A 14,519-nucleotide genomic window follows, 5' to 3' on the forward strand; every position below is an offset into this window, starting at 1 on the left:
TAGTGGCTGTCAGATCAGACGTGAACACTGATAACTGCTGTTGCCGTGATATAATTTTTTATAAATTTATTTAAAAAAATTATTATTATTTTTTATTATTTTTTTTAAATAATTGATTAGAAAAAAAATCCCTTCCTTTTCCCGTTTGGCAGTGCGTCGCCCATATCGCCCTATTGAACAAGCCGTCCCTGCCTGAACAGCTAATCATGGCTACCCGGACTATTTGCACTGCCCCCCCACCCCATCCTTTTTACGCTGCTGCTACTCTGTTAAGTATTTATGCATAGTCACTTTAACTCTACCCACATGTACATATTACCTCAACTACCTCAACTAGCCGGTGCCCCCGCACATTGACTCTGCAACGGTACCCCCCTGTATATATAGCCTCCCTACTGTCACTTTATTTTACTTCTGCTCTTTTTTTCTCAACACTTTTTTTGTTGTTGTTTTTATTCTTACTTTTTTTGTTTAAAATAAATGCACTGTTGGTTAAGGGCTGTAAGTAAGCATTTCACTGTAATGTCTGCACCTGTTGTATTCGGCGCATGTGACCAATAAAATTTGATTTGATTTGATTTGATTTGATACTGACTGGTTTTCTGATCCAAACCCCTACCTTAAAAAAAAATACAAAAAAGGCGTATGTGTCCAAAAGATGCATATCTGTAATCCCAGTCACGTGAAAGCCATAGATTAGGGCCTAATGAATTTATTTCAATTGACTGATTTACTAATATGAACTGTAGCTCAGTGAAATCTTTGAAATTGTTGCATGTTGCGTTTATATTTTTGTTCGGTGTACATTGAACACAGCAGCTTTTCAGCATGTTAAGTTATTAATGTATAACAAAAAAATAAACTATGAAGTTGGCTCTTTTACAATGGGGGTCAATTTAAAATAATGTTTGTTTTCCCCAATTTGCGGACGTGGTCGAGGGGAATTCCTTAATATTACGTGAATATCGACTCGGAGTATGTGTGTAATAATTTAAACAACTCAAAAGTAGAAAAGTTGTAGTGACCTACGTTGATGTTGATTAACAGCAGATTGAATAAATTCCCAACATACTGCATCTGAACAGCAGATGGCGCCAAATAGCATTAATTTTATGAATCTACAAAATCTCATTCAATAATGGCCCAGTATCTTTGAACACACCAATCAAAAGGGTGTACACATTGTGGGTTTGACAGATTCAGACATGGCTTGGATGAGCTGAAAATACCTTTCTGTAAATAACGGACAGGATAGACACCAGAGGATGGAATGTGTGTTTCTTTATTTCGCCCAAATCACTCAGAACAAAACAATTCACCTGGCCATGAGCCATCCTTCCTTCCATGTACTGTGATACACCTGGAAGTGTCTATCCAAGAGACTCCAGAAAGCAGGACCCAGATATTCCACACCTCTTTAACAGCACAGGTCAGCTAATCCCTGAGACAACAATTATGTCAGCTGGCCAGAGCAACACACACATTCACTCACACACACGCAAGTATGTTCTGCAAGCATGCACACTCACGCAGATACATATGCACACACAACATGGGTGTGTACAAGCAGTTGCAGATAACACGCGCACACACACACTTGCAGGTCAGTCACTCAGAGAGGGGTGGACTCGTCTTGGAGTGGCATGGTGTTAGGTCTGGAAATAAATGCAGCCTTGAGAAGAGGGCAGTGGAGAAACCCTGTCAAGCCTACAGGATTCATGCTGCATCTCAGTAGTACACAGTGGCATCCTTCCTCTCCTCCATCTGCACTCATCTCAACTCATAAGATTGGGGATAGATGCAGTTCTTTAAAGGAAACAAGGAGAGAAAGCCACTTTAGACTGTTAGGATGCACCCAGTCTCCCTTCAGAACAGGGCCTGTGTTCAACAAGAGTTTCATAGTAGGAGTGCTGATCTAGGATCAGGTTAACCCCGGTCCATGTAAACTGAATCAATAGCCTTATGAGCTAAAAGACAACTGATCCTAGATTAGCACTCCTACTCCCGAGACGCTTTATGAATATGGGCCCAGGTGAAGAGATCATATGGGCCGTTCTGCAGAGAAAATTAAGCTAAATGACACAAACTGATATATCAAACGTAATATTATTTTGCAGATGCTTTTAACCAAATCGCCTTGTATATGGCCCATGCAAGAATCATTCAAACACAATTTAAGCGCATAATGTGTGTATGGCTCAATGATAGGATGCAGGCAGTATACGGAGAGTGAGGAGGTTATGAGAATAATATATGCTCATGTCAAGGGTCAAAAAGTTTATCTTTCACATTACAGACATAACAGAGAAAGACTCCCTGTTGTTGTCAGCAATCATTACATAAGAATCAGAATGAAGACAACATTACAGTGCATTATGTGTACAGGCCAGACTGAGGAAGAATCATCACGCAACACTGAGCTAACACATTTCATTCCCTTTTCTACTGCTTAGCTAGACACACGAGATAAGGCCCGTATGTCTCCAGCTTTAAATCAGGCTAACATGAAACCAGAAAACAGTCACAGATATCAAACTAAAGCTTTCCCTTGAGAAAAAACTATTGAACGTTCCCTTGAGAAAAAAATGGAATGTTTGTTTTGTGCGTGGATATCCTGGGAGAGAATGGAATGGAGCGAAATGGAATAGCTATGACACCAGATATGTATATATGTAATGCTCTACAGGTAGTGAATATGTGACGTGTGTGTGATCAGTGTCTGGACCTTAACACACCTGACACACACATCAGAGGAAAACACACACCTGGGGGGCGCATTCAGCAGGACGGAACGTTTTGGAAATTCAGATAGAAATATGCGATGTAGAACAAATATGCCTCTAACATGTTAAGTATAGAATCACGTCGGCTCTATTCGTGGTATTTCTATCTGTAACTCTCAACAACATTTGGCTACGGAACGTGGCCCTGGTTGAAGAAATATGTCCCATATGATATGAGTGAGATTATGAGATGAGCTCTATCTTCTGACGGAATGAGAGAGAGTATGAGTGTGTGTGGATGTGGATGTGTCAGGTCACACTGCTCAGAGAGAGGAGGAGCAGGCTCAGCCCTGCCAGACACACTGTACCCAGAATTTGCATTGCACCAGCAACACAATAAAACAACAACAACAACATGAAACAATAATCAACACACCTAAAACCAGAATGATAAAAGACTTCACATGTTAGGGGATCTCTTTGCTAGAGTTAGCCGTTGATCGCTAACGTCGGCTCAGATCTGCAGCACCAGTCCTGCGGCAGAGATGTTGTCCCCTCCCCCCGCAGTCTGGTAAACATCGGTGCACACCAGGTTGGGCGCCACACAGATCTCATAGTCGTCCTCGTCCCAGCAGCTGACGGGCCTGGTCTCCTCTAGAGGGATCCGCTGGCTGCCCTCCTGCCGGCTCACAGAGAATGACTCGTCCATGATGAGGCGCGCCTTGCTGGGGTCGATGTCCGGCGAGCCACACACGTGGCGGTTGGCTGTAAGCGAGGCCTTGGCCACGGCCGACATGGTGTTCTTCCACTGGGAGCCGCGCGTCACGATCATGGCCTGGAACGCCAGGGTGTGCACGTGGAGCCGGGACAGCGGCCGGCCTTTAGCGGCAGCTGCATTAGCGTCCACGCCGCTATCCTCATTAGCGTTGCGGTAGCGCTGGTTGACCAGGCGGTAGAGCTCCCTCATCTGGTCCAGGACGGTAGCAACGCGGGGGTTGGGGTCAGACAGTACGGTGACGTTAGAGCCCCTCAACAGGCTGAGCAGGTTGGGCAGCTCCTGCTCGTTCATCCCCAGGGAGTCGGCATTGGGCAGGACCAGAAGGAGCAGGTCCCCCATTAGACCCTCGTCCACAAAGCTGGCCATCTCAAAATGGACGCCCGTCCGAGGGGAGGAGGAGGAGAGGAGATTGCCCAGCCGAGAGAGCAGAGTTTTCCGCTCACCTGAGAGAGAGAGAGAGAGAGAGAGAGAGAGAGAGAGAGAGAGAGAGAGAGAGAGAGAGAGAGAGAGAGAGAGACAGAGAGAGACAGAGAGAGAGACAGAGAGAGAGACAGAGAGAGAGAGAGAGAGAGAGAGAGAGAGAGAGAGAGAGAGAGAGAGAGAGAGAGAGAGAGAGAGAGAGAGAGAGAGAGAGAGAGAGAGAGAGAGAGAGAGAGAGAGAGATAATTTATCCAAAGTAGTTCAACCAGTCTGACAGAAACAAAGGCCTGTTAACACAGCATTGGATCCACACCAACACACAAACACTCCCGGTATGTGCTTTCCCACGCCAACTGAGGGCCAGTGGCCTGTGTGTCTGAGGCTACAGAGCTACTATATAGAGGCAGGCATGGTTAATCCCCTTTAATACCAACAGTCTCCACATCACTGGAAACCAACCCTCCCCTCTCCCTCACAGCAACACAAACCACTAAAATACGAACAGTATGTTACTCAATGGGAACCAGCTCTGCTCTGAAAACACCTCCGGGCCAGTATCCACAAAGCCTCTCAGAGTAGGAGTGCTGATCTAGGATCAGGTCCACACCTGTCCATGTAATCTTAGTCATTATGATCTAAAAGATAAAGCTGATCCTAGAATAGCACTCCTACTCAAGGCTATTGGAGACTGAGCTCAGTGGCGGACAAGGTCTGCGAAGTATCCTCTCACCCTGTCGGAAGGGGAAGCTGTCCATCATTTGGAGCCCGCCCATCACCAGCAGGTCAGGGTGGAACTCCTGCAGCTTATCCTCAAAGTCCTGCAGCGACGCCAGGTATGGGTTATGGTCATCACTGTGGACAATGTACCTGGACACACACACACAAACACAGGTCAGTGACACAGGGCAATGGTCATAATGGACTATATTACAGGTACTTCAGGCCTCACATTTTCGGGCATCAACACCCTTGTGTGGCCATAATGTCCCCTAAAAAAAATCTATGCCTTGAGGCTAAAGTGGCCGTTGTGCCCTTGGACTGAATATAATAATGAATGCCCTTCTCCCGGCTGCCAATCGCTGTGCTCCGAAGCACCTCTCACTCACATGGCTCTCTCAGATATCTCAATTCGTATTAGCCAATGCCCGTCACGTGATCGGATCCTTCTCACAGGCATTGCAGCTCCGAAGTAGGCTACAAGTGAAGACAGACACATCGGGGATGCAACGGCACGCGTCCTTCTTATCCAATTCAGAGGCGCATATTGTAGATGTTAGAAGAACTGTCCACGTTTACTTTTCCTCAGCCAACAAGATGAGTAATGAACAGCAAAAGCACTAGCCTATGTCAATCTACTATCCCCCATAGTACAAAAGTTGACCTATTCTATTGGTCAGCTTGTCGTTCTGTGCGAGAAATAAATATTCCAAACATACTCTGGGAATGTTGTGGGATGCGATAGATCCCAAATTAATACAACCACTGTCATCAAAAAAAGCAATGAGGCTGATGCAACAGATAAGAATGTTTAGCTTAAAATGTTGATAAACTATTAGGCTATTTCTTCACATCATAAACGCAGCAATGCGCACACTGCAGTAGGCTATAAGCGCAAATGTTCCAAAATGCAATTAGCCGGAAAACACCATTCTCAAAAGTGCACCGCAAATGTGCACAGTTTCATTTGACAGAGATGAAAATATCCTTCAGAAATGTAGAGAGGTAAGCTCTATAGACGCAACAACAAACATGGGTTGTTAATATGACTGTGTCTTTGGCTGCTGGACAACGAAAGAAAGTTGAGAACAAGAGAAATACTGGTTTCAATGGCATATGAGGAAGTGTTTATAAAATAACCCGCTTAACATTCCAATGGTCGGAACAAGGTAAGACATGCCTCAAACTGACAAAAAACGTCCAGGTTTTAAACAATTAAGTTTATGGTTCAATAGTTTTAAAATGTTGACTGCCTCCGCTCAGATTGCAAGATGGGTGATGTTGCAGTGCACAACAGGCACTGGCCTTTCTCTCCTATCTAAACAAACAGTGCCTCAAGTATGTAGACAGAATCAAGCCTTTATTTATTTTATTTTATTTATTTAACTAGGCAAGTCAGTTAAGAACAAATTCTTATTTACAATGACGGCCTACACGGTCAAACCCGGACAACGCTGGGCCAATTGTGCGCCGCCCTATGGGACTCCCAATCACGGCCGGTTGTGATACAGCCTGGAATCGAACCAGGGGGTCTGTAGTGACGCCTCAAGTACTGGGATGCAGTGCCTTAGACCGCTGCGCCACTCGGGAGCCCTTTAGATACACTATACATACAAAAGTACAGTGGGGAAAAAAAGTATTTAGTCAGCCACCAGTTGTACAAGTTCTCCCACTTAAAAAGATGAGAGAGGCCTGTAATTTTCATCATAGGTACACGTCAACTATGACAGACAAAATGAGATTTTTTTTCTACAGAAAATCACATTGTAGGATTTTTAATGAATTTATTTGCAAATTATGGTGGAAAATAAGTATTTGGTCAATAACAAAAGTTTCTCAATACTTTGTTATATACCCTTTGTTGGCAATAACACAGGTCAAACGTTTTCTGTAAGTCTTCACAAGGTTTTCACACACTGTTGCTGGTATTTTGGCCCATTCCTCCATGCAGATCTCCTCTAGAGCAGTGATGTTTTGGGGCTGTCGCTGGGCAACATGGACTTTCAACTCCCTCCAAAGATTTTCTATGGGGTTGAGATCTGGAGACTGGCTAGGCCACTCCAGGACCTTGAAATGCTTCTTACAAAGCCACTCCTTCGTTGCCCGGGCGGTGTGTTTGGGATCATTGTCATGCTGAAAGACCAAGCCACGTTTCATCTTCAATGCCCTTGCTGATGGAAGGAGGTTTTCACTCAAAATCTCACGATACATGGCCCCATTCATTCTTTCCTTTACACGGATCAGTCGTCCTGGTCCCTTTGCAGAAAAACAGCCCCAAAGCATGATGTTTCCACCCCCATGCTTCACAGTAGGTATGGTGCTCTTTGGATGCAACTCAGCATTCTTTGTCCTCCAAACACGACGAGTTGAGTTTTTACCCAAAAATTATATTTGACCATATGACATTCTCCCAATCCTCTTCTGGATCATCCAAATGCACTCTAGCAAACTTCAGACGGGCCTGGACATGTACTGGCTTAAGCAGGGGGACACGTCTGGCACTGCAGGATTTGAGTCCCTGGCGGCGTAGTGTGTTACTGATGGTAGGCATTGTTACTTTGGTCCCAGCTCTATGCAGGTCATTCACTAGGTCCCCCGTGTGGTTCTGGGATTTTTGCTCACCGTTCTTGTGATCATTTTGACCCCACGGGTGAGATCTTGCGTGGAGCCCCAGATCGAGGGAGATTATCAGTGGTCTTGTATGTCTTCCATTTCCTAATTATTGCTCCCACAGTTGATTTCTTCAAACCAAGCTGCTTACCTATTGCAGATTCAGTCTTCCCAGCCTGGTGCAGGTCTACAATTTTATTTCTGGTGTCCTTTGACAGCTCTTTGGTCTTGGCCATAGTGGAGTTTGAAGTGTGACTGTTTGAGGTTGTGGACAGGTGTCTTTTATACTGATAACAAGTTCAAACAGGTGCCATTAATACAGGTAACGAGTGGAGGACAGAGGAGACTCTTAAAGAAGAAGTTCCAGGTCTGTGAGAGCCAGAAATCTTGCTTGTTTGTAGGTGACCAAATACTTATTTTCCACCATAATTTGCAAATAAATTCATAAAAAATCCTACAATGTGATTTTCTGGATTTTTTTTCCTCAATCTGTCTGATCTCAACCCCATAGAAAATCTTTGGAGGGAGTTGACAGTCCGTGTTGCCCAGCAACAGCCCCAAAACATCACTGCTCTAGAGGAGATCTGCATGGAGGAATGGGCCAAAATAACAGCAACAGTGTGTGAAAACCTTGTGAAGACTTACAGAAAACGTTTGACCTGTGTCATTGCCAACAAAGGGTATATAACAAAGTATTGAGAAACTTTTGTTATTGACCAAATACTTATTTTCCACCATAATTTGCAAATAAATTCATTAAAAATCCTACAATGTGATTTTCTGTAGAAAAAAAATCTCATTTTGTCTGTCATAGTTGATGTGTACCTATGATGAAAATTACAGGCCTCTCATCTTTTTAAGTGGGAGAACTTGCACAATAGGTGGCTGACTAAATACTTTTTTTCCCCCACTGTATGTGGACACCCCTTCAAATTAGTAGATTTGGCTATTCCAGCCACACCCGTTGATGACAGGTGTAAAATAATTGTGCACACAGCCATGCAAACTCCATAGACAAACATTGGCAGTAGAGGGGCCTTACTGAAGAGCTCAGTGACTTTCAACGTGGCACCGTCATAGGAGGCCACCTTTCCAACAAGTCAGTTTGTCAAATTTCTGCCCTTCTAAGAGCTGCCTCGGTCAACTGTAAGTGCTGTTATTGTGAAGTGGAAACGTCTAGGAGCAACAACGGCTCAGCCACGAAGTGGTAGGACACACAAGCTCACAGAACGGGACCGGAGAGTGCTGAAGCGCGTAGTGTGTAAAAATCATGCGTCTTCGGTTGCAACACTCACTACCGAGCTCCAAACTGCCTCTGGAAGCAACTTCAGCACAATAACTTTTCGTTGGGAGCTTCATGAAATGGGTTTCCATGGCTGAGCAGCCGCACACAAGCCTAAGATCACCATGTGCAATGCCAAGAGTAGGCTGGTGTGGTGTAAAGCTCGCCGCCATTGGACTTTGGAGCAGTGGAAGCGCGTTCTCTGGAGTGATGAATCACGCTTCACTATCTGGTAGTCCGACGGACAAATCTGGGTTTGGCGGATGCCAGGAGAACATTACCTGCCCCAATGCATAGTGCCAAATGTAAAGTTTAGTGGAGGAGGAATAATGGTCTGGGGCTGTTTTTCATGGTTCGGGCTAGGCCCCTTAGTTCCAGTGAAGGGAAATCTAAACGCTACAGCATACAATGACATTCTAGACGACTCTGCTTCCAACTTTGTTTGGGGAAGGCCCTTTCCTTTTTCAGCATGACAATGCACCCGTGCACAAAGCGAGGTCCATACAGAAATGGTTTGTCAAGATCGGTGTGGAACAACTTGACTGGCCTGCACAGAGCCCTGACCTCAACCCCATCGAACACCTTTGGGATGAATTGGAACGCCGACTGCAAGCCAGGCCTAATCGCCCAACATCAGTGCCCAACCTCACTAATGCTCTTGTGGCTGAATGGAGGCAATGTTCCAACATCCCAGAAGCGTGGAGGATGTTATAGCAGCAAAGGGGGGACCAACTCCATAATTAATGCCCATTATTTTGGAATTAGATGTTTGACGAGCAGGTGTCCACATACTTTTGGTCATGTAGTGTATTAATAATGATCCTACATCATATTTGTCAAACATGACTGGCGTTTAGCCTATTAAAATTCTCATTAAACTTTGGTTACATTTTTAGGCGCCTCATGTCAGCAGACTGTAGCCAATACACATAGGCTATCACCTACACTTTGACATGTAGGATAATTATTTATGTACTTTGACATACTCTTGTCGGTTTTCTAATCAATTTAAATGGCTATTTTGGTTAATGGCCTTGATGTCCTAGCAGATGGCCTTGGTGCCCTGGCAGATTGGGCACCTCTTGAAGGCCAAATGGCCTTGCCCCTAAAATCATGAAATTCCAGGTCTGAGGTAGGTACTAGGCTTGTCACGACACCAACATTTTACAAACGATACCAGGCCAAGTATTACGATACCGAGTAGTATAATAATAATCTGTGGCCTAGCATCCTGTTCGCCTCGTCTCGCGAACGCTTGTTCATGTTTTCTAAACGTTCTCCAAAGACCTGTCACTGAAATTCACACTTCTACTCAATACAATACATTGAATTTAACGTCACACTGTTCAGTAGAATACTGCATAGAATGGCTGATTTTCTCAGATTTGCAAAGGCCTACCTGCAATTTGGTTGGAGGAATGGGAGGAAGGAATATACATCAGTGGAGGCTGCTGAGGGGAGGACTGCACATAATAATAGCTGGAACGGCGCAAATGGAATGGCATCAAACACATAGAAACCATGCGTTTGATACCATTCCACTGATTCTGCAACAGCCATTACCACGAGCCCGTCCTCCCCAACTAAGGTGCCACCAACCTCCTGTGATATACCTGCATAATGATCTCCATATCATTGTCAATAAGGGAAAAACACTGCATGAAACCTTATTTACTCTTCAGTTAACAGACACACACACTGTCTCCCTCACTCTCATAAACACACACCACTCTCTCCCACAAAAACAAACACTGCTCACAACTTTGAAAACGTTAGACACCAAACAGTATTTAAGGAGCACCAGAAAGAAATGTATTTTTGATATAGTTTAGTCTTCCATTAGGCCTACATGAATCCTACCTTTGAAGCACATCTCATGAGAAGCATACCCTTTTCCTTTCTTCCTGGGCCAATCAGATTAGCCTAAACCTAATGTGAAGTTACCAGGATGTTAGCTAGCTAGGTAACATGACTAAACAACGTTGTTCGTTATCAAACCAATAATTAGCGATTAGTTTTAAACATGGTTTGTGAAATTATTTAAATCCCGATAGAAATAAGAAACGGCACCTCCGTTAATATGAGTCTGTTTAGGCTAGAGACAAGTCGTTTTCTTTGCTGTAAAGCGGCAAGCACGCCTGTCACGAAGCAGTGCTCCATTTTATCTCTCTAACACTCTGAGGCTGCATGACACTGAACTTGCAAAGTCTACTCAGACTGGTATGTGCTCTTGGCATGCCCGGCGCCACCAGGGTGGAAAAAGGGGCAATGCCCCCTTAGCTGGAATATTGTGCCACCTCAGTTTTGTATCCCTATTCTGCCCCACAATCTGCCCCCTCCGTCATGCCCAATCAATTTGTTGTGTATGCTTCATTCATGCAACTCCCTTGCACGCATCATACGTACGTCACACACATTTTACCGGTTGAAAGAAACGTTCAAAGTTACGTACTACGAAAGAAAAAAAGATTACTGCGCAGCTGGATGGAATTTAGCTAATGTTAAAAGTTAGGGAAGTAGCTGATAGTATGATGGATATTAGAAAGTGTCTTCGCCAGGGCACAACGGCAGCATTGGATCAAAGCGGCGGGGATGTGGAGAAGCCTGCCATAGAGGCCAAAGGCAAGGCCGCTGAGCCGACGCTAATAACCGAGGCCAAGGCCGCCGAGCCCAGCAGCAAAGGCACCTGCGTAACTGTCTTGCAGCCTGGTGACATATGAGTTAACCAGCCCGAGGAGGGGCCTGCAGCCGCCAAGACCGAACCTAGCACCAGTACCGCCAGTATATTACAAGCACCGACGCCTCCGTTAGTGCCTGACGACCTCGGTGATGAGGAGCCAGCGCAGGTTTGTCTGGGGAAATACCCAACCTGCCTGTACTGTGGGAGAAAACTAGCATTTTGTAGCACGTGGTTCAAAGGCAGAGAGTGACTGGAATATTCCTGCAAGGCAGATGCAGTTTGATGAGTTATGGGAGAAATACAAGCACACTTGGACACCCCCGCTCCAAGCAAACGGCAAAGAGTAGTGAGTAGTAATCTGAAAGAATATGTGTTGTCAAAACAACAATGGGCCAGCAAGAAGAGGATAATGAGAGGGAGTGCAACATACTGTTTCTCAGCACTCTGGATGCTGTACTGGGAGAAATGTCAGCAAGATTTAACAAACGAAACAGCCAACTTGTTGAGGCCCTGTGTGCCTTGCACCCAGAGAATGAAACCTTTAAGGATGTGGAAAAAGTGAAACCACTGCTGGACTTAATCTCAGGAGATTTTGTGGAAACTGAGTTTACTGTCGCACCTCAGTTTCTACAGACTGAAATCGCCCAATATGGAGAAGAACAATGGGCAACGCAGAGCATTTTGGATAGATACTCTGGGCCTCTAACAGCAATGTCTACTGTGATGGCATTGGAGCTGGGATTAACATTTGGAGCATCCACGGCAACTTGCGAGAACTCTTTTTCCACATTGAAAAACTTATTCAGTGAGCACAGACGGAGCATGTTGCACAGGAGGAAAGCACAGCTGATTCAACTGGCATTTGAGAGGAGATCTTACAAGCAAATTCCGTGGGGAGTGGAATGAGAGACTGCTGAGGTGGTTCAACACAGCAAAGGCGGCTGCAACTCTTTTGAATCTGGGTAAGAACAGGCAGCCTGGCTGGGCTTGTACTATTTTGTTATTTGCTAGCTTTTGGAAATGCGTGGCAAATGTCAGAAATAGGCCTAGACGTGATTTTCTTTATTGGCGTTGCTGCCAAGTCTACTGCTTGATTTCTGTGATGTGATTGGATTGGAAATGTTTGGTTTACAATATAATCGGATTGTTTTTAATGTTGTTTTATAATGTAGAAGAGGTGATTTGCATTACATTGATGAGGGTGGGCAGACCTTGACCAATGGTTGAGTAACAATGTAGCTATAGTGTTGCTATAAACAACTCGTTGCTATGGAATACAAATTTCTCTGTTATCATACGCCGCGTAGTACGCCACTCTTGTGGGAAGACAGCTTGGTAGCTGCGTCCATTGTACCGATAAGTCCTGGTAGTGCATTGTACATTAATGTTTGCTTTCCGCGATTGGAAATGCATCGTATTGGCATGAGGAAGTGTTATTACGTTAATTAGCAACTGTGCATTGGATCGATGGGTATTGTGCATGTAGCTGTGTAGCGTTGTCATAACTTGCAATTTCTCAAGCCGGTTATGAATTGTCCATGTTTGTAAAGCGATGCAGTAGCCTGTATTCTTGCGGCAAGACAGCCGTGCGTGGCTGCAAATACATTGTGTGTAATTGTACTATCGATTATTATCCATCCTGTGTTATCAGCAAGCGGAAATAGTTGTGCCCCCTTAGTCATTTCTGATGCCCCTTTGCCGATTTAATCCTGCCACCGGGCCTGGCTCTTGGTTATAACAGCGATGAAATTATACAATGTATCAACATTGCTCGCTTTGCGCGCTGCTCCAGTGTAACAAATGTACAAATCTAACAACAGAAGACTCATCAGGGTCTCGGTCTGCATCCCTGCTCGCTATCACAGGTACATTTTTAAATATTTTTTTACTAACGGAGGAATAGACGCGCATGAAGAGCGGACGGAGAGAAGCAGGTGAGTGAGGGCTGGTAGGGGATGTGGCTGGCTGATTACAGCTGCCATGTGATGTGCACATGAAAGTGAAGTGAATATTACTGGACCTGCTCATACAAGAGACTAGTGGCTGATACTTAAATTCAACTGACTTTATAAACATTTTATAACAGGCGCCAGCAGGTTCTTTAGATTAGTAGGGCAGAAAAAGTTGGCAGTATCATATGAAATGGTACTACCCTTACGGGAAAAAAATGAAATGCAGTCAGAGTACAGTATAACTGCAGCACACTGTAGTTAGTGTGCAGTATAACTGCAGTATGCTGCAAATACAGCGTCCAAAACAACAGTTTTTCTTACAGCAGTAATGTTGCAACTGCATTACACTGCAGGTCAACTGCATTACACTGCAGTTATTCTGCAATTACTGTGTCCAACATACCACAGTCAACTGCAGTTACTGCACTTTCAGAACTGCAATCATTTTTTGTAAGGGTATGTATTCTAAAATGTTGGTATCATAAGTATCATGACGTTTTGGTACCGTGATATTACCATGGTGCCAGTATACCATGCATCACTAGTAGGTACACACATACAGTGGGGAAAAAAAGTATTTAGTCAGCCACCAATTGTGCAAGTTCTCCCACCTAAAAAGATGAGAGAGGTCTGTAATTTTCATCATAGGTACACGTCAACTATGACAGACAAATTTAGATCTTTTTTTCCAGAAAATCACATTTTAGGATTTTTAATGAATTTATTTGCAAATTATGGTGGAAAATAAGTATTTGGTCACCTACAAACAAGCAAGATTTCTGGCTCTCACAGACCTGTAACTTCTTCTTTAAGAGGCTCCTCTGTCCTCCACTCGTTACCTGTATTAATGGCACCTGTTTGAACTTGTTATCAGTATAAAAGACACCTGTCCACAACCTCAAACAGTCACACTCCAAACTCCACTATGGCCAAGACCAAAGAGCTGTCAAAGGACACCAGAAACAAAATTGTAGACCTGCACCAGGCTGGGAAGACTGAATCTGCAATAGGTAAGCAGCTTGGTTTGAAGAAATCAACTGTGGGAGCAATTATTAGGAAATGGAAGACATACAAGACCACTGATAATCTCCCTCGATCTGGGGCTCCACGCAAGATCTCACCCCGTGGGGTCAAAATGATCACAAGAACGGTGAGCAAAAATCCCAGAACCACACGGGGGGACCTAGTGAATGACCTGCAGAGAGCTGGGACCAAAGTAACAAAGCCTACCATCAGTAACACACTATGCTGCCAGGGACTCAAATCCTGCAGTGCCAGACGTGTCCCCCTGCTTAAGCCAGTACATGTCCAGGCCCGTCTGAAGTTTGCTAGAGTGCATTTGGATGATCCAGAAGAG

At 44.5% G+C, this 14,519-nt stretch overlaps 1 protein-coding gene across 1 annotated transcript in view; it reads right to left on the bottom strand.

The window, feature by feature from the left end:
• Nucleotides 1-1,261: 1,261 nt before the first annotated feature.
• The window catches only part of LOC311146108 (ADP-dependent glucokinase-like), a 28,627-nt gene continuing 15,369 nt past the window's right edge, over nt 1,262-14,519 (bottom strand). The window contains exons 5-6 of the mRNA XM_084182577.1: nt 4,652-4,788; nt 1,262-3,944 (exon numbers count right to left, since the gene is read on the bottom strand). Of these exons, the coding sequence (XP_084038703.1) occupies nt 3,238-3,944; nt 4,652-4,788 (844 nt within the window). The 3' untranslated portion in view covers nt 1,262-3,237. The remainder of the gene's footprint in view (nt 3,945-4,651; nt 4,789-14,519) is intronic.

The sequence above is a fragment of the Coregonus lavaretus genome (genome assembly GCF_964263955.1).
Source record: "Coregonus lavaretus genome assembly, chromosome: 18".
Taxonomy (NCBI): Eukaryota; Metazoa; Chordata; class Actinopteri; order Salmoniformes; family Salmonidae; genus Coregonus; species Coregonus lavaretus.